Here is a 21,024-nt window from a genome sequence, read left to right as displayed (position 1 = left end):
TTCCGCAAGCCGAAATAACAAAATTTCGTCGATAAAGTTCGTGCGATAAACGCGTGCAGCTGCGTGATGCCTACATTTCCTTCTCCGCGTTTCCCTCAAAATTAGATTTCATGTGAATTTGAACCGATGGGGACCGATAAATTTTGAGAAATTTTGAAAAATCTAAAAAAATAACAATTTGTTTTTTTGAAAGTGTTTTTTTGCAATAACTTTTAAACGGCTTTATCCATCAACTTCATAAAACTAATCCATCTTTAAGCTTGAAAAACGACGTCGATCGCCACCAAACTGGTCAAAATCGGTTGATTCGTTCGAGTGATATCGTGAACGAAAGAAAACCGAAAAAAGTGTTTCTATCACATAACTTCGATATTTCATATCGGATTATCGTTTTTGATGAAATTAAACAATTAGAGCTTAAAAAATGCGTCGATCGCCGTCAACCGCGGGAAAATTGCTTGATCCATTCAAAAGTTATTGGGGTTTGAAAATTTCAAAAATAGTGTTCTATGAAACTTCTATCAGACTTTCGAGCTGGGAGAACTCAAACGCATAGAAATATTATTTCTTTGAACTCAGCGAGCTCATAAGTAGAATTTTAAGCGCCCAGGAATGGAATTGCAGGGATGGCCTTTAGGGTGAACCGTTTTTCTAATATTTTTTTTTGTCAGATCAGGCAAATCCCTCTAGATAATCGTCAGATTATGAGACAGTACGTTTAGAATATAAATCTGAACCATATATATCTTAATCTGATGCGCTCGAGTATTTCAAAATGGCGAATTTTTTTTGCACATTATAATAATGGCTGCGAGTTTGCGTCAGATCGAAATCGTCAGATTATTGAATGAGAGCTTTTTTTTTGGTGCACTTAACACCCCCTTAGAAAACCTGACGCGCTCGATTAAATTTTTTTTTTTTTTCATTTTTAAACCTTACGTACAACCACCCCCATCATGCAAATGATCAGATTAACATACGTACATTATTAAAAATACGTAGGACATTGATGCTATCAATATCTGACGCGCTCGAGTATGTCCATGCAACAGTTTTTTTTTACATATTTAAACATCTATAGCCGCTTTCCCCACCGATGAAAAGGTATATATCATATAACATTTTTTTCTTCTTATCATCTAAGCTTTGCAACCCAATAGGTCTCCACGACGCTCGAGTAAATCCCCATTTAGCATCGTGGGCTCCCCTACCATTATAGTAAGGCAGCGTTGGCTTAATGGCTTTAGCGTCCGACCATGACATTGTAGGTTCAATCCAGGGCTGTGTACCGATGGAATTTCTGTCTATGTGCGCATTTAACATTCGCTCGAACGGTGAAGGATAACATCGTGAAGAAACCGACTGGCGTGTGGCAGGCACAGGAGGGTGATTAATGATAATGAAACAGATACATAAATCTCCTAAAAAGGTTGTAGCACCATTGATTAAGTTTTTTTTATAGTGAGACATACAAGGGCGGATATAGAATTCTGTGGCAGAAGTGAAACTTAAATTAATGTTCAATATTCATAAAAACTAAGTAATTGCAATCTCTTGACTAATTTACTCTTTCTATCTAATTGTATTTACGATGTGATGATAAAGTTCTTTAAAAACTATGGAATTGGACTGATTTATTTTTTATTAATAACTCGTGAAGTTTAGTTAGACCAGATTATTACTAGATTTGGAAATGAGGCGGAAATTCGATGTCGATTTTTGAAAAAAATCTTTTGCAAAAAAATATGAAAGCTGTCAGACATTAAAAATCCATCTAAAATGAAGATGAAATGTTCGAGAGTTAATCTTAATGCGGCAAATGATTTGAGATCTCATTTAAATTCAAATAAGTGGGTTGACTCATAAGGCGATGACATGTGCACGTATGCATTTAAAAATGTGTTGTACACTGTTATATATTTTTTTACTAATTGGTAGGACCATAGACGAATGCATTTCTACCATATATGGCCTAGCCTATAAATCGAACCAAAGAGTATATAAACTATAGAAATTGTAGCAATTGAATTCTTTAATTTTAATTTTAATCTGTGCTACGAGTATTATTTGAAATTAGAATATCGAATCATGACTTAATTTCACCGTGAAGGAGACATATATATTCTTTTTTTATTCTAATCTGTGTATCCATACGAGTTTAATTTGAATTTCGAATATCGATATGCAATTTAAATTTACCGTTTTCACATAGTCATGTATATTAATGTAAATTCTTATTAATTATCATTAATAGAAGCCTTCTTTCCTTTAGGTATACTTATATAAAATAAAATGATCTCTCAATAACACTTCTAGCTGCCCGCACACGACTGGATATTTATTAAACAATTCTCAGCTTACGAAGGTATAGAGTAGCAAATGTTGAAATATTTTGTAACGATAAGCTTAGACGGTTTAACCCTTAAATTCTACCATCAAGCGCCTTTTTGTAACGGGAATATTTGTATTGTAAAAATCTTTGGTACAACAACGTGTACCGTCATTAGCAATAATATTTCGTATAAACAAAAGGTATTCCACGAGTATTAAATAGCGTAAAACAAATTATGTACCGGATGAGCTGATATTGTGCAAGTGACCACCTAGCTTGATAGTTTAGAATTACTTGTAACACGACCTAATACCTTTCCTGCGAATCGGCATTCGCGAGATGAATTGTTTTGCAGCTAGCATACAATAAATGTGACTAATTCCTTCTTTAATAATCACCCCATATTCATATTCATATGGTCAATTATGTAGTAGATTTTACGAAATATTTCGGTTTCCGGTTTGTTTGGCCAATTTTATTTTCAGGTCTCGTTTATTATAGTAGTTTACAAGCTTATTGATTCGGATGGTAATTTTAAAAATATATCAAAATAAATGTAGGCTATGCAGGAATAAATAGGGAGTAAATACAGTAAAGGAGTGGAAGGGAATTGCATTTAGAAGAGCTGCATTTGACAAGATACGCTTCACGAGACTGAGGGCACCAGTGATGGAGTGTCACCAAAAGAACTCAGATTGTATGAGTGTTGAATGTAACTAACTGTAAAAGTAGGAAAGAAAGTAGTTTATAAGTTTACTAGCGACCCGACTTCGCACGGGTGCAATGCTGATACTAAATACACTACAGAAAATCTGTGAACGTTGTATATAAAAATGTGGGTTATCCATAAGAGATAGACATATACCATCACGGACTTTTCTGTAGACCTTTTCAATGTGTACAATACTTAGTACATTATTTTGATCAAACTCGTAGGGTTCAGCCTGCGTTTGCAATGTAAGCGGAAAAAATGTAATTATTTACGACATCACATTAGAAACCTCAAAAATAACAGTATTTCTCCACTATTTAATGGATGTTATTATACATATAAACCTTCCTCTTGAAGCACTCTATCTATTTAAAAAAACCGCATGAAAATCCGTTGCGTAGTTTCAAAGATTTAAGCATACAAAGGGACATAGGGACAGAGAAAGCGACTTTGTTTTATAATAATATGTAGTGATTCCACACAAATTTTTATAGACGTTGTATTTGTTGTGCTTACTTATGTGCTCAAAACAAATATCAGAGAAACGTGCAAAAATGTGTCTGCGTCGTACTCTGTGGCGCTTTTTTAAACATACTTCGAATTGTTGACTATTAACTGCAGAATATTTAAATTGTACCAATAAATCTTGGTTATTTTACATATATAATTTGTTCTGGAGTAGATTATTGGTTCGGTGTTGTATTTTTATTGGTTACATTATTTTTAGACCATTTACATCCCGTGTCTTCATTGATTTAATTTTATTCACCTATTTTGTGTTGTAAACAACGTGTTATTATTTATTTCATCTTATTTGAGGTTAGGTTAACTGCGTCGCCCTGACCCGTTTAAAAATAAATTAAACCGGTTAGTATTACGTTACGAGAAGTACTTATTTAAATGTATTTAGATAGTGTTGAGAAGATAGTTTCGAAGTTACGATGATATCAAGGTGAAAGGGCGCAATAAAATGCTGCATGTTGATCTGTGAGTAGGTATGTATTTCGGAAATTTTATTCAATTTAGTCTATTGTGTAATTGCTTAAGAAACAGCCGATAAAGGAACCCGCAACAAATGTTTTGATTGCTGTTAATCGTAAAATAAATCTCTATCAATAAAATAAATGTTAGATCGGCTAAGCCTAGATTTAATGTAGACAGAAGTTACTACTTACTAATTTGTGTAAGCTATAGGATTACGAAAAAAATATAAATTGCCTTTGAATGCCGTATTTTTTTAGCAATAAGCAATTTGTGTTAGTTATACTGTTTTTTGTATAAAAATATTACATATATATTTCTCAAGATACTTGGCGGAGGAAGTAGTGTTGGACTAGTGACTACAGCGTACGACCCTTAGGTTTTATCCCCGGCTGTGCACCAATGGACTTTATTACATTATTATTATCATTATTTTATTTTATTTACTTTATTAACATTCGCTCTAACGGGAAGGAAAACATCGCGATGAAACCGGTTTACCTTAGACCCAAAAAGTCTGATCTGGCTGACAAATGATCATAAAACAAATATAGAAATCTGTTGCCCAGACTTGAAATGGGGGTGACATCTCAAAACCTGACTTATTCCGACGTGACTCCAACATGACAGTGACAGTCAAATAAGCGTCAACTTAGAGCCCACATTCTTGTAGGCTTATGATTACTGAAGTCGTTTCTCCTTCGACTGGCATTGACCTCTTGTGGAACATTACATAATCCGCCTAAGAACTGGATGTTTGGGACTCGGAAGTAGGGCTGGCTAACTCATGATAATAAACAGGGTTTTGAATTAATTAGATTGATTGTTGTATTACTTTTTAAATTTCTTCTTGGTTAAAAAAATGTCGTATATACTCTTTTTCTTTATTTGTGACATTAGTGTGCCCTAAATCACCTAAACGCCTGGGCATACTATCATAATACATATATAAACCCACAGTTCCACAAACACACTACCGTCATAGTAATTGAATTGTACTAATACAAAGGTATAGTTTTATATATTATAATGTACCTATTTTTAATTGGCGTTTATATTAAATATAAACTTTTATAAATAATAAAATATTATTAAAACTACTACTCGGGTAAACCATAGACAATATATAAAAGTAGAATATTCAAATAATTCTTATTTTTAACACATTCAAAAAACTGATTGCTCTCAGCACGAAGACCCATTAATTAACGCGCATTGTTTAACTTTTTTCGCAAGTTATTCGCCAGTTGTTTTTGTAAGTTTCCTTTTTGTATTTGCAATTGTATAATACATATATTGTTATCGAGGAATGAAAGTGCCAGTCATCCTCTGACTAAAGGTATGATAGGGAAAAAAAGAATATATCATTGAGAATACATGGAAAAATTTAGTGGAAATGGACGGGGCACATGGCAAGAAGAACAGAAAAGTGGAGCAATAAAGTGTTAAACTAGTGCCCAAAATACAATAAACGGAAAAGAAAAAGACAATTTAGACGGTGGATAGACCAGGTTAAGAAAGCAGCCCTACATGGCAGAGAGTGGCTGACTGTTCGCGTTATATATAAGCAGACTGAAATGGCGGAATTTTTGAGAAGCCCTTTTCCAAAACAGGGCACACAGATACATAAAAGGAGATAATAAAATGTGTTTAAATATAAATTATGTAAAATAAACTCTAATAGTAAACAAACATTATAGGTTCAAATACGTAATACAAATACCTAATTACCTATGTGATGGTGTGTGTGTGTGCATGGGCGCTATGGATATTCTTAATACCTCTTCCGCGATAGCTTTTATAATAAATTCGATTTACAATGTTACACAACAGTATTTACAATGTTCTTATGTAGGATAAATAGAAAATTAAAACAAATTTTCAAAGTTTTGCTTTGCCAGTGTACCTTTAACGCTGGCAGCATTTCCTAACGATACTTATTAATACGTTTTAACACTTTGCATAAGAGGCGTCATTAAATCCCCGTCCCCGATGCCTATTTCTTGCAGGAAGCCGTATGTTAACGTCGGTCAAAGAACGGTATCGCGATTAAAAGTGTACCAAGTCGCTATATGGATTTGACCCACTATTTGACCCACTTTGATGGTCAAATTATCAGTACTGATAAGTCTTTGTTGAGGCTGAATTTTTTTACACATGGAAAACACCGTTGGTAAATTTATTTGGTGCTACGTTTTGTCTTGCTCTTAAATTTTTGTATACATAGAGAATATACAATAACTCAAGTAAGTAAGCATTATTAGCCTTCTGAGCCTAACACCAGAGATTTGTGGGTATATAGATTTCATCAAAATAACATGCAATACTCGCTATTTACCTAGATTAACAGATTGGAAATAATATAATAGGGACGTGTGTGTATACTATGTATAATAATAATGTACCGAGAGTTTTTTACACCGTCTTTTTCTCTCGTCCTACACCCTCTGTCTCCTTTGCCAATGAGTAGGGATGTCTACCGATTCAAATTTAACGACGTGGAATAAGTGATACCTGTATCTTATTTTCCAAAATAAACGTTTTTTATAAATAAGTGACTGATCCTGAATTGTCTGTTAACTAGAAAAATACTTATCTAATGGATTTAAATTAAACATGGACTGTTCTTAAAGTTGGAATATACTTGATCATACATACACTTTCATTTAAAATGTATATACACATATAATATTCAAATTAATATTTAGTTAAATTAATATTAAGTATTTCAATAAAACAGGTAACATTCGTTTTTGAAGTTAACGACGCTAATTATCAAATTAAAGGTTTACCGCGGCTGTAAATAGTCAATCAGTAAAAATATATATCCGATATAAAAAAAGTTAATCACATATATACATATGATATATAGGATATACATAAGCAATATATTTAATATATTTCGCAAGAGCTATTTAAATTAATTTATTTCATAAACTAAACTACAGATAACCTACATTTAAATGTTTACGATACGTTTAATTTCTTTAAAGAAATCTCGATATATTAAGGTTTATAAGAAATTCGCTAATTTGATAACTTTTTGTTGATAATTACCCCACTAAGTGGTATGGACTTGTAAAAGTTGTTCTCTTATAATAAATTTATAGCAAATTTGATCTACTAATCTATGAATTAATTAATCGGTGTTCGATCCACATTTTAATTATACCTATAATGCATATACTTAATTTGACTTCGTGATTAGCAAAAAAATACTGACTACGAAGATCATTTACATTTTGAATTAAATTAACAAGTACATTTTTATTTTCAAAACACAAGAAAAAAACAGTATGTGGGTAATGTCGCTTATGTATAAAAACAGCCCATATATCCAATTCGATGTCATCACTATAATTTGAAAATGACTTTGTGGAATGTCCCATTACTATCGTGATTTACGTTTGTTTTTTCCTATATTGTGGTCATCCAAACGTAGGTAATAAGTAAATACCACAATATATAAACTTGTAATTGTTAATTTAACTGGGTCTTGCTCGAGCCACATTCCTACATGAATCACTTTTTTGTGACGCATCGTTTAACTTAACAATACATTTAAATAACAAACTTGACGAGGTAACTGTGGCAATAGTGCATTTAACTTTTTTTTTAATATGTCGAGAGTTAAAATACAATCAATACTTATCAATAATATAAAAAAAAATACTAATTTGTATAAACTTTGTTTGTATTTGGATTATATAAACAGTATTATTGTAAATATTTTTTTTATATTATCAGAATTAACATTTTTACACTACATACCTTCGTTTTCTACCCCCTTTTATTTCTTCCCTTATATATAGAGAACAAGTATATAAAGAAAATCAAAGTTACAAAATAATCTTATATAAAATATTTTAATTGTATCGTAAGAAAAACTAATTAAAATTTACTTACTTGTATGGAAAAAATTAAAATCCGTAGATATCCAGACAAAAGTTCATGTCTATACACATACACGTAATATATTTTTAAAGTAATTTGTTGTCACTGTTTTGTTTCACTTTACGAGTACCGGCGATATCGGCATAGAATACGCGTTCTCTAACCATACACATACCGCACGACTTCACAGCAACGATTACGTTTAATGAATACAAAACGAGTCGTTTCAGAGTTCACGACTCATACTGAACATAACGCACAAGTACAACTTGTCTTTTCACTAGCGACACCTAGTGACAACTTGTAGGCATGTTATTTAAGCAAACTATAATGTCACATTTCTTTCTTAAGAGATGCCGCTTTAACGATAGAAATAATAATAATATTTTTGAAATATAGAGAAAAAAATAATTAAAATATGATGAGGTTATATATATACGGCTTACCTTAGATGTTCAACTTTATTTAGTTGATCTAACTTAAATATCAGTTTTGGCGCCACTGTACAAGTACAGATTAGACTTTTATTAAGTAGTTTTCTTTTAGTTTTTATTAGGAAATTTCTAATACTATAGTAGTAAAAATATAGGATTCCTAGATATAGTGTGAATTTCCAAATTTTAGTTTTCGTAGTTTTGAAATTAATTTGTTTTATAATCTGTACATGATGTCGAACAAAATCCTATTTATGTTTATCTGTGACAAATTCAGTCTTTCTCTGTCAAAATGGCTGCCGCGCAGGAGGTGCGTGTTATAACTTTAGCGATAAAATATCTTAAAATTCTGCAAAGTTTAATATATTTACAGAATTTAAACTTATTTAATTGTGATTTCAGGTGAGACGTGAACCAATTCAAGCCGTACAAGTTTTCGGCCGCAAGGTGAGCATTTGCCAAGTCCACGTGTTTTTTCACTATTTCTTTTATTACAAAGATCTTATATATCTTGCATAGATCTTAGTACAGAATTTCTCATAGTTGCGATGAATTCAAATTAAAGTAATTACTATGTTTCCTAACTTGTTTACGAATCCTTTCACGCCGACTGTTGCATTATAACCAAATTGATGCTAACGTCTTATAGAAAGGAAGAAAAAAAGTTTTTATCCTACCCAGCCATGCTAAATGAAAATAGTATATTTCATTACAAGTGCGGAAAGCCTGTCATTGCAACGAGTTCCGACAAGTTGCAATGACGGTTCCGCACGTGTACTGAACGACTATTTTTAATACAGTTGCGAAAAAATTAAGCAATTTAATTAAACTATTTGCTTTTTTTCTATTCTCTCTACGGAATAAATTCGTTGCACGTAGATATGTAGCGACTTATATGTTTCCGGTAAATTGTTCTCCGAAGCATTTTAAGCAATTATACTGCGTTCGGGTGGTATTCATTCAAATAAAATATCGTCGAAATTACTCATTTTGTGCAACAAATAACTCAACTCGAAAGAACATTTTTGGAAAATGGCGCCAACCGCAAAGAATATGAGCAAAGCTTGTTTTTTCTTTTCTTCACCCATTCTGGGTAGGCAAAGGGAACTTGGCCCATACAGCCAATTCTTCAGTAGACTATTTTTATTGAAAGAAAACCAAATCTAACTCATTGAGTCCAATCATTAAATCTGATATTGAAACAAATAGTAGCTTCTTTTTAAAATATTTGCATGAATCATAAAAACTTCTGTGATTTTTTTTAGTAAAAACTTCATGGTTAGTTTTTTCTTTTTAATATTTTTTTTATTGATATGAAATAAAATAAACCTAACCTAACTTATTGAATCCAATTATTAGTAAACTTTTTAAAAATACGCATTTGCATATATTATAAAATTCTTTTTAATATTTTTTTAATTGATATGAAATGAAAAGAAACCTAACTGAACTTATTGAATCCAATTATTATAATATTTAGAAATCATATATCATAAAAACTTCTATGAATCTTTTTAATAAAACCTTCGTGGTTGGTTTTTTCTTTTTAATACACATTGTTTTGACAGTTGGCAAAGAAAACGCACGAGTGCGGGAATGGCAAAGAAAAAGCACGAGTGTGTAATAGCCCACTTTCCGAACGCTATACCTCCCTGCAATATGCCACTTTTTGAGCAACTGTATTAAAAAAATTGTTATGGTCTAGATGGAAACGACATTTAAACATCTGAAACATTATTATAAACAATATATATTTTAGGTGTTGTATTAAGCATTGATTTCCAGCTGACCTAAAACCCCATTTACTTCTTTTTGTTAATATAAATATTCAATCGCTTTCAGAAAACCGCCACAGCAGTTGCTTATTGCAAGCGTGGCCATGGAGTTCTCCGTGTCAATGGTCGTCCCTTAGACTTGGTAGAACCTCGTCTCCTTCAATACAAACTTCAGGAACCTATCCTGTTGTTAGGCAAGGTAAATAATAAACTGGGTTTTTGTTTTATATGTTAAATAATGTGCCTGCTTTCAATCGACTTATAATTTTGTAATTATTATGTAGAGGTTACTGCTGTTAATTATTAATCTTGTACAAACATAGAGACAACATAATATGTCAAATTTATTATGAACCAGACTAAATAATTATTAATATTTAACTTCTATACTTGATTCTGGTTTTTTGAGAAAACATAAACAGAAATATCTTCCTATTTATTGTTCATGGTTCTTCCATTTGTTTGTACTTATAAGTTTAGAATATATAGGAATGATAAAAGGAAATGTTTCTGTAAAAAAATCATTGCTCCATGATGATTATAACTTATTCCGAACCTGATCGTCAGATGTGAAGTGAGAAACTTTACTGAAATATATATCATATTTTATCACTCATAACATAATACAAATGAATATTTCAACAATATATTTTAATTTCAGGAAAAGTTCTCGGGAGTTGACATCAGAGTTACAGTCAAGGGTGGTGGTCATGTAGCACAAGTTTACGCTATTAGACAAGCCATTTCCAAAGCCCTTATTGCTTTCTACCAGAAATGTAAGTATCGAAAATATATACATACCTAACTTAATTCTCATCAGTACATTTAAATTATCACTTCCTATCTAATATTAGTTTCTATTGAATATAGTATACTTATTATTCCTTCTTTCCAAAGCTGCATTGCTATATGTGATGCAGTCATTTCAGAGAAGGGAGAAAAACAGTGACATTACCAAGCAGTCTGTGTCAACCATACCTTACTTGTTTGAAATGATCACAACATCTTTTTTTTAATATATGATTTTATTAAAATTAATTTATAACTTAAGTTGTATAACTATATGGCCCTCTCAATTTGCATTGCAGTCGTAGACGAAGCGTCAAAGAAGGAAATCAAAGACATCCTCGTCCAATACGACAGGAGTTTGTTGGTGGCGGACCCCAGACGCTGCGAGCCCAAGAAATTCGGTGGACCCGGTGCTCGCGCCAGATACCAGAAGTCTTACCGTTAATACAACTCGTCGGTTCACGGATTGGTATTGCTTTGTTTATTATATGCAACGCAATACCATTGCGTGCTTTTTAAAAATATAAAATAAGGAACATTTTTTGGTTTTATTTAATACTCCCATCATTGGTTTTGAGCAGCAGAAGATATGATTAGTCACGCTGTGAATTGTGTTAACTAGTTAGTTTTATGGCAAATTATACTCGTTAAATAGAAGATAACATTTTTCTACTGTTCAACCTGAGGGGTGATAGCCAAATTGGCGAGGGCATCGGCCAAGCATCCTCGATTATTTTTTAATATTATGTTAAAACGGATTTTAGTAAGCAATTCTGTATGTATAGCTCATTTAAAAAGTTTTCTAGAGAAAGAAATGAACCAAGTTACATGACGATTTCTCAATACTGCTAGAATTTTACTTTATATTTCTAACGCTGCGAATAAAATAAGACCAAATAAAGCTACATATTAATTACAACAATATTTATTTCCAATTTATTACAAGTTAAAAAACAATAACATTTTTGTCCCGGTATAATGTTGTCGTCATTAACAATACAATATCAAAATCTTTAAAAATTTAAATGCATTATTGTAAATAAGGCAATTAAAAATTATTTTCATAACTTAATTATTAATCCTGCAAACATTAAAAACGGTGCTAATCTCATGTACATGTACATCAGTTAGATTAAAATTATTATCGATTTGTAATTATTATTAATCGTAAAAGCTCACTAAGGTAACTTTGACGTTTATAAGACGTGTACATTGTGTTACTTACGTGAATAAATAATTTTTGATTTAACCTCGTTGGTTGAAAAATTTCGTGAGTGATATAAGAATATCAAAAATAGCAAAGTCTGCAGAATTAAATAATTAAACTACGTACTTACAATCGAAATGAGATGTTCTTAAGTCTATTCTAGCGGCAGTTAGGAGTTAAATTAGTAAATATTAATGTCTTTTAAATATTAACTTAGTTATCTATAAATAAGATTCTCACAGATCTACAGAGATAAATTTGCACATTTCGGTGTCAACAAATATCCTTGAAAAATTATTAAACATAAAACTTAAAAATGACGTCATTTACTCAACGCTTTTTTTAGTAGGTAAATTAATAAATTATTTGGAGTGAAAGTTATGATTAAGCTGCATATCAGGCATTTAAAACATGTTACAAATATGGATTATATTGCTTACTTTTAACCAGGACTAAATAAAGTATGACTAAAGCCTCTACAATTTTCGGTAATAAAACTCAATTTCGAAACTAATTTTGGTCCAATTCTTAACAATATGATATGAATGTTCAAGTATATAATATTATTTATGATAGTCAATATCTAGTTACATTCTAAATTTAAATAATCAGGATTTGTCGACTTTTTCTTCGTGGTCCTCGAACTTGGCGCCCATTCTTTTTAGAGCTATGACAGCTCCGACCGCTTTCGCCCATCGCTTTTTAATGACGTATCGTTTTAGTTTAGTCTTGGCGACGTGCAGCTCTGTGCACTGTGACGACTGGATGAGCCAAGGGTGAGTCAATGTTGCCGATGCTGTCAGCCGGTCTCTGGACATAACATATTACGATGTAATTGAGTATATAAAGATTAAACAATATAAAAATGAAAACTTGATAATAGAACTTCCAATTTTGTCTGTTTTACAGCGTCTCGATTTTCTATAATATGATAAAAAATATAGAATTCAACAAGTAACATGTAGAAATCAACGATTATATTTTTAAAATTAACAAAATTAAAAATTAAGTTAAATTTGAAGTCAGGTTTAAATTGCATAAGTTTCAAAATAAAAATAAAACACTTTAATTTATTAAGCCTTATATTAAAACAACAGATATTTAACAATAAATTACTTATAATAATTATAGCACAAATACTTAAGTACAGTTAAGGAACAAAAATAAAATACATGAATACGAGTGGAGACTTAAATATCGCAAATTTATTTACAGATTAAAAAAGTACTGTGAATGTATTGTAAAAAAAATCCAAAATTGTTTCTCAGTCTTGTTCTGTGATCGTTACAGAGCTTTGAGTATGGAGACTAGATTCGTATGAAAATGTCTAATGTCATTTGTAAACCTTAGAAATAATGTCATTTTCCTACTTTGGTAACCTAGAAATAATTCAGAAGGTTTTATTAAGTCATGATTTAACATTCATTACGAAGTGAGATCAAATATACACTGTCTGTCACCTTTCTGAATAATGTCATGGCACAGTCGTTTTTTAGATCACTTGGAACTTGAAGCTGTCACTTTTTTCCGTTGGATTTTTTCGTCGGATGTTTGTCGTTGGAAGAATGCATGAAGGCTCGACATGGAGTTCTGCGCGAGCTGGTTTGATGATGACCATTCTAAGGATATGGACTGATGTCGGCCATTCGACGGCCCTCCTGCTGATCTTTCGGCCTCCACTTCCTCTGTCTCTCCCCACTTTTCCAGGAGATGGAGAAGCAAATCCTTCGTTCGATGGGCGTTATTTTCATCTCCACGTTTGTATGGCACTTGTTTTCCGTTTTCATAACCGCTCACCAGTTTATCTATCTTCTCTCGTCTTCGATCGAATTCTTCGAAGAACGTGTTACGTTTGTCCGTCGGTTGGTCCGGGACATCTCTACTAGTAGTCGTCACTCTTCTCGCTCTAGTTTTAGCCCAAGGCATTTTACTGGTCATGGGTTTTTCGGGTTCCCGTTCTGTTAAAAATGTTGAAGTTACCCTATTACTCGACTTGGATGTGAATATTCTTTTCTCGTGAGAGTCACCATTGATCATTGACTTCATAAATGTCGATCTCGACTCACTTTTGAAACCATTTTTGAGCTTCTTATCGTCGTTCGAGATTTTCCTTTCCAGAACATTCTTGTCCATTTCCTTTGCGGAATTGTTGTTGTTTGTCAAGTCTGTGTTCATTGTCGACAGCATATAGAGGTGATCGGACAATTTTTTTATTTCCTCAGCCAAATTTTTTCGTACTAATACGTCGGGTCTTTTATGTAAGAAGCAACTGCTGTCCGAAGCCCTTCTTTCGACTGGGTTGTATCGAGTTTTTAAGTTGACGGGGTCTCTTAAGGGTGGAGGTTCCAAATCATCTTCGTCAAAGACCATATCTGGGGAACTGCTCAGGGAGCTCCTGGGTGACGGTGAGCAGCCTCCGATGGAAGACCTCTCTCCGTTGACCATACAGAGAATTTCCTGTGATTCATTGTCGAAGACGTACGGGGAGTTCGGATGCTCGCTCCATCTCTCGACAAACAGTCTAAGGTTGTCTTTAGCCATATCTAGTTCCTGTTTTGGTGATAGTCGCGGCTGCGGCGTCGGTTTGTCTTGTTTCGCAGGTGCTCGCTTGACAAGCCAGCGATGTCGTAAGCACTCCGTAGCAGTCGGCCGTGACCTGCGACAAAGACCCTTGTTACTATCACCCAACACCTCAAAATGCATTACAGGAAGCGAATTACGTGTTGAAAGGAACGGGAAGATTACAATGGGTCTACAAAATCTATTCTAAACTACTATACTAGGTACTAAACTACACATAGGAGTCATGCATGAAAGTAGTAGAATATGCCGTGTTAGATACTAGCATCACTAAGTGTTGGCTAAGAACCAAGTAACAAAGGGTCTTTATCGACAAGTACTTGGTATCACATTCGTCATGATTTATATGACTTTTGAATGTTCACCAGAAAATTAATGAAAATCACTTACTCTTTGTCTTTCACGAGAAGTTTCTGGATGAAGTCTTTTGCGTCTTCCGAGATTTCATTGAAGGCTTCATCGTCAAAGTCGTATTTGGCAATCGTCACGTTGGCCATTGTCTCTATGTCCGTTTCTCCCATGAACGGTGATAAGCCGGACAGTCTGGAAGAAATTCAATCATATATATTGTTATATTTCAATTTGATGTTCATGAATTATGTTCAATATTCTAAAATTTATGAATCAATGTTTGATACTTTTTTATAGAAGTAGGGTTTTATTTTGTTTATCGACTTGTTACTAACTCTAACTAAAACTTCATATATATGGATATATTTTGAAGTAGTTATTATTATTTTATTTATTACTAGCGGACCGCCCCGGCTTCGCGCGGGTTGACATTTATTTTTCAATTTTTTTTTGTAGATATTGATATGTTGTTTAATATTGTTGAACATTTTTTTATTATTTCATCAAAAGTTTTCGCAGCGTATGGGGACCCTTATGGTAGTTTTAGTAGGGACCCTTCTTTTTTTTCTTGCAATTTAAATGGTGAAAGGATTTTTAAAATCGGTCTAGTACTTTATGAGCCAATTCATATATTATTATTTAGTAATACTTACAAAACGTAACAGATAACGCCAACTGACCACATGTCAGTACCATAGCCAATTTGGTCGAAATTAACGACTTCCGGGGCGACAAACTCAGGAGTTCCGAATAGAACTTGTAATTTCTTCTCTGGATCGTAGAAACGGGCCAGACCAAAGTCAATGATTTTTATGCGATTTCCAGATTTAGTGAGGCACAAGATATTTTCTGGCTGAAAGGAGGAATTTATTTATTTATACAATATATCATAGTTTTCATGATAGCGAACCTTTTTTGAGGGTAAAAAAATTGCCTTCATATAAACGGTATACATAGTTTCAACAAGTAGCGGGGCTGCGACCATCATTCTGTATGTTTTCAAAAAAAATTAAAATTCAAAAATAATTTATTTATGTAAGTAACATAATGTACACTTATGAAGGTCAAAAAAGAAATATATATTAAATGCTTTTTACATTTACTGCCAGTTCTCAAATCAAGGGCGTAGAACGGAAGAGAGTAACTGGCAATAAACTCTGCGCCACTCTTTTTGAATTCGTGATATTTCTTACATACAAGCCGTCCATTTTTGCTTGTTATTGTTTCGCATATAAAAAGAAAGTCACAACCGTGATTCGAACTCACGAGTCAAAGGTTGTCGTGTGCGTAACCGTGTTTATATTTTTATTATAAGATGTCAAACGGAGTTTGAAATAATTTCTAGACTAACACACCACCATTTATTTATAGTTTTGTGTTTGACAATTAATGTTAGCCAGAAATAAAGCTGGCTTATAAAATAAACAATAACGGCGACGCCACAGACAATCATAAAACTCCTGCGCATACTTTTCCGCCGTTCTGATTAACGACTTGGATGGGAACCAAAATTACGCACCGATGACAACCAGGTTAATAAATTTTCGAAATTTCAGTTTTTGTCAGGTAATTTGTGAATTCTAGTTTCCTGAATTGACCCTTAAATCTAATTACGTAAGGTACTAAAATCTATCAAATGTTTTGTTCTTATCACTCATTTGTCAAATGGCAGCTAAATAAACGAAACAGAACATCCTTGACGTCTATCTGTTATGAACAATTATTATATTTTTTTATTTAAGTGATAGAATGTCTCTCAGGGTTAGCGTCAATAAAATTATTATAATACTTTTTATGATTAAATTTTATTATACTCTATATTTAACTCGAATGGCCTGAATATCTCGTTATTGCTGAAATGAGTTTTAGAAGATAATTAGAACAAGTTAATCATATTCCGTTATTTTACTATGAATAGTAAAGATATCATAATATGATTAATGATTATGTTATGATGGCTAAAAGACAGAAAGCTATTAGCTAGGTCTAGGTTACTAAGCAGTTATAAATAAATAAATACCAGTTTAACATAGAGAGTCTTCTAAACATGCTAATACACAACTATTTATAATGAGTAATGAATATCGTAGAATTATAAACCCTGCATATACAGGGTACCAAAAATTGAGTTAGACTCATTTGAGTGTTCCCCTCCACGGAAATCTTTAGTAAAAGGCGAAAGATTTATACGTTTTGAAGGGAAACCAGAGTAATTAAAGTTTGGTTAAAATATACTATGTAGTGTAAAGCAAAGTAAACGCTAGCGCGTTTCAATGACAATCAGCGCCATCTGTTGATATTTTGTGAATACTTCGTAGTATTGAAACATGAAGGAATTTTAATAATATTTTATTAGTACCTTCATATCAAGATGCAGTATATTTTGCCGGTGAACGAATTCGATCCCTTCACATATTTGACGCATGAATACGGTGCAGGCACGCTCAGTGAGTACAAAGTCTTCATCAATCACACGCTCAAACAGCTCGCCACCAGTAATCCTGAAATAAACAAAAACCTCTTTAAAATGCGCAAATCATTAATATATATATAATAGGATTATTATTATTTTCATGTTAGATACTGCTATAAAAGCGATTTTTATTAATCATCGTAAATATCAAGAATTTTCCTTGATCAATTGATCCACTTGTATTTCTGCCAATGTATATTTGGACTGCATCTTTCAACTATAGATTATAGTTGACCGATGAAAGCTGAAACCTGATGTCTATGGATGAGTTTTTGGCGCCAAATGTTGCTCGAGAATAGATTATCTGTTTGAAGTCAGTGAATGGAGATAATCTCATAGAGTATTAGTCATTGACAAAGGCATGAATATCTAGTTTTAAGAAGTTTTGAATTACTTGTATGCAAAAATTTAACGGTTACCGCATTGGGCTAATCATTATTGCGTCGCAATAAAAAAATAACAATAAATGTTTGAACCTTTTTTGTAAAAATTATTTATTCCATCTTTTGTATAGTTGATTTTTGTCATGTATAATTTATGTTAAAGGTAGGATAACAAAATAAACTGGGCTACTGAGGGGCTAATAAAGGATACCCCAGCCAGCTACAACAACTGAGGCATCCTATTCTTTGGAAACCGTTTTCATGTATTGTTTAGTGAAGGCGAAGTTTTAAATTCGAATTTGTGACCTCACACATAGACGTAATCCGTACAAGTAAACTAGCAACCCACGCCAACCATTAGAAGCCAAAATATCGTGCGTTCTCCAGATAGTATTATAGTAATCCCGTCTTGAATGGAAGTTTCACGAGCACGTTTTTATGACGTAAAACTCCGTCGGACACCACCTGAGTAAACAAACGTACGTAGTTTTGGGGAATTTTCCAAAGCCAAACTAGAATTCTGGTTTAGTTTCGGGTTTCTTTTATACGCATTGACTTGTATAATGTAAAGTCTGGGATGAAAATATTTGTTGTTGTTTGTGTATGTAAATGCTGGTATTTTCATTATTATCATTTTTTTACACATTATGGACGAAAATCGAAGATTTGCCAAAATGTGTAAAATATGTGTGTGCCTGTCATGTTTCCGTATTGACAAATACATTAAGCCCGTTTTAATTGTGGTCAGATTTTGACACATTTACTTGATAAGTCGAGTTCTCAAGTAAATATGAATATCTATGTAATGAAAGGAAGGAATTAGGAAGGTAAAGTTTAAGTATTTATTCTCAACCACTTGTGAAAAGAAGAGTGGGCATGCCAAAAGTAGGAATATCCACTGGCTACTAACATTTAGCTATAAGTAAATATTAACAAAATTTGAAATGGAAATTATGCTAAAGAAACAACAGACGGCTTTATTAACAGTATCTAATAATATTATTTAATTTCAGAAAGTATTTTAAAACAGGAGAAGTTAAGAGTTATCTGAATTTCTGAATAGTTAATACTGATTTAACAGATAGGTACTGTAACAGAAGCTGGTGAAGGAATGTATGTATACTGATTGTTGTTGCGAGCTTTGCAAATAAGGAGTTAAATGAATTGACAGATTGCCAATATATTTACACGTGTCTATTGTCATTTGATACAGACGTCAAAACATTATTGTCTAATCTTTTGTTTTCTTAAGTAATATTTAAGCGTTGTACGAATAAAAATTTATGCCTTTGTTGTTGTGTTCTATTAAATTATGATGGAAAACTTATGTCATCTTCCACCGCCCCGTTCATACGTTGTGGGGTCTTGGTAATTGATATTTAAAATGATATTTTGTAGAAACAAAAGTTTTTAAGCCCTTATATGACTTAAAGTTCTAAGTTACCAGGTCATAAAATATATAAAAAAAATTAAGCCCTTATTAACATTTAAATTAATTTTTGAGCTTCATAGCTTTACGATTGTAAAATACGTAAATGCCAAAGCATTTTTCAATTATATTAGGTTTTATTTCCGTCCGTCTTCGCATTATCATTGAAAAGTCGTTCACAGTTTAATAAAATAAATATTTGGGTTATTCGTTAAAGTAATTTGCTGGAATTGTCCACTTACATTATGTTTATTTAAATAACACCTGTTTCTTGTAATTATCATTCAAGTAACGTTTGGTAAGTGAACGAAGGTCCATTTAAGATCTAGTACGCACGCTCTCCATTCGGTCATCGTTCACAAAGGAATTTTCTCTTTAAGGTATAAGCAAAAAAATATTCAATCGATATTTTTTAACAAACTATAGTGATAAATTTCATTCGTCCAAATACTACAACATAAATTTTATTTATTTAAATTATATAGTTAATTTTCATCAGCATTTGAGCAGTGTGCGACTTTTATTCTAAAGTCGTAGGTTTGATCCACGGCTGTGCACCAACAGAATTTCAGTCTATGTGCGCATTTAACATTCACTCAAATGGTAAACGAAAACATCGTGAGAAAACGGCCTTAACTTAGACCCAAAATGTCGACCGCGTGTGTCAGGCACAGGAGGTACATCACCTACTTACAGATTGACAAATGATTATGAAACATATACACAAATCTGAGGCCTGTAATTCAAAAGGTTGTAGTGCCACTGGTTTCTTTCTAACTGGGAAGTTATGAACTCCTGAAACACATTTATAACTACACCTGAAGCCACTACGAAACCTTTCTGACATGAAATAATAAATTTAAAATTCCATATATACAAAAGCAAACGTTCAAACATTGGTATAAAACTTATTTCTAACATTCGACAAATTTAAATAAAATTAATTAAATAATAGATAAAAAATGTCAATAAAAATTAATGATCCGTTTTTAATTACGTTGATTGGGTATTTCGATTACGTCTTGTGTTAACTACAAAGAGCCATGTTTTGCTAACATCTGGATGGCGTGGCGAATGGCGTTGCGCCAACTATGCGCATACGCAGTACTTTGACAGTTAGGGATGGCACAAAATCGCGGATAAATGTGCGATTCTACTCATTCTCAGCCTTGAGGTGGTTTGTCTTTGAAAGCTATTTACATGCTCGTATTAAATATCGGTGGTAGTAGGTATAAACCCAAAAGAATGTATTTTTTCGAAGTTATACTTCCTTTGACGCGATGGAAAAAAATGATGAGTGAATTTTTACGATGTGCGTCACCTGAATTCTATATCGTAAAGTTCATTCCAGGTTGCATGAAAATCGATAACTATGTTCAAGTTGTATATTCTAGTTTTTTTTTGTTATTATTTATACCCCTATATAGTACGCTATCAGTCACGCGATCAGAGTTTAAAAATCTCCCCTTTCCAGAAAAGGGACTATTTTAACTTAAAAGGCTTGGCGTCTCTCGCCTGGATGGGGCGACAACTACTCCGGAAATATCCTCATGATATTGTGATGAATGATTGATGAGTCAGGACCCTGTGGTCTCCGGGTCCCGTGTTAGCTCTTATGTTATTTATTTTTGATAATGAATAATTTAAGTAACCACATGCCTATAAAGAAATCAATAAAGCAAGA

The 21,024-nt window shown here is 32.7% G+C and overlaps 3 protein-coding genes and 1 non-coding gene across 5 annotated transcripts in view; 1 reads left to right on the top strand and 3 right to left on the bottom strand.

Annotated features, from left to right (window-relative positions):
* LOC110996705 overlaps positions 1-8,159 on the bottom strand; it is a 34,535-nt gene extending 26,376 nt beyond the window's left edge. The window contains exon 1 of the mRNA XM_022264519.2: positions 7,932-8,159. The gene's annotated coding sequence lies outside the window, so the exon portion shown is untranslated. The remainder of the gene's footprint in view (positions 1-7,931) is intronic.
* Positions 8,160-8,579: 420 nt separating this feature from the next.
* Positions 8,580-11,455, top strand: LOC110996709 (40S ribosomal protein S16). Its single transcript, XM_022264523.2, has 5 exons — positions 8,580-8,663; positions 8,756-8,800; positions 10,196-10,327; positions 10,790-10,904; positions 11,217-11,455. Exons 1-5 carry the CDS (start codon positions 8,646-8,648, stop codon positions 11,360-11,362), a joined length of 456 nt encoding a protein of 151 aa, XP_022120215.1. The 5' UTR covers positions 8,580-8,645; the 3' UTR covers positions 11,363-11,455.
* Positions 11,456-13,188: 1,733 nt separating this feature from the next.
* Positions 13,189-21,024, bottom strand: part of LOC110996706 (myosin light chain kinase, smooth muscle) — a 33,474-nt gene continuing 25,638 nt past the window's right edge. For both annotated transcript variants that reach the window (XM_022264520.2, XM_045628630.1), the window contains exons 5-8: positions 17,415-17,556; positions 15,709-15,908; positions 15,095-15,247; positions 13,189-14,780 (exon numbers count right to left, since the gene is read on the bottom strand). In XM_022264520.2, coding sequence (XP_022120212.1) covers positions 13,622-14,780; positions 15,095-15,247; positions 15,709-15,908; positions 17,415-17,556 — 1,654 coding nt within the window. In that variant the 3' untranslated portion in view covers positions 13,189-13,621. The remainder of the gene's footprint in view (positions 14,781-15,094; positions 15,248-15,708; positions 15,909-17,414; positions 17,557-21,024) is intronic.
* On the bottom strand, positions 17,154-17,268 carry LOC123689316. Its single transcript, XR_006750319.1, has one exon. It is a non-coding gene; the product is annotated as a U5 spliceosomal RNA (small nuclear RNA).

This window comes from Pieris rapae, chromosome 6 (assembly GCF_905147795.1).
Source record: "Pieris rapae chromosome 6, ilPieRapa1.1, whole genome shotgun sequence".
NCBI classification, from domain to species: Eukaryota; Metazoa; Arthropoda; class Insecta; order Lepidoptera; family Pieridae; genus Pieris; species Pieris rapae.
Note: the sequence above shows the minus strand (reverse complement) of the source record. Positions and strands in the feature narration are given on the sequence as shown.

Coding starts and splice junctions, on each gene's coding strand:
- LOC110996709 (XM_022264523.2), top strand. Junction 8,801..10,195: donor TACAAGTTTTCGGCCGCAAG/GTGAGCATTTGC, acceptor AATCGCTTTCAG/AAAACCGCCACAGCAGTTGC. Junction 10,905..11,216: donor TATTGCTTTCTACCAGAAAT/GTAAGTATCGAA, acceptor TTTGCATTGCAG/TCGTAGACGAAGCGTCAAAG.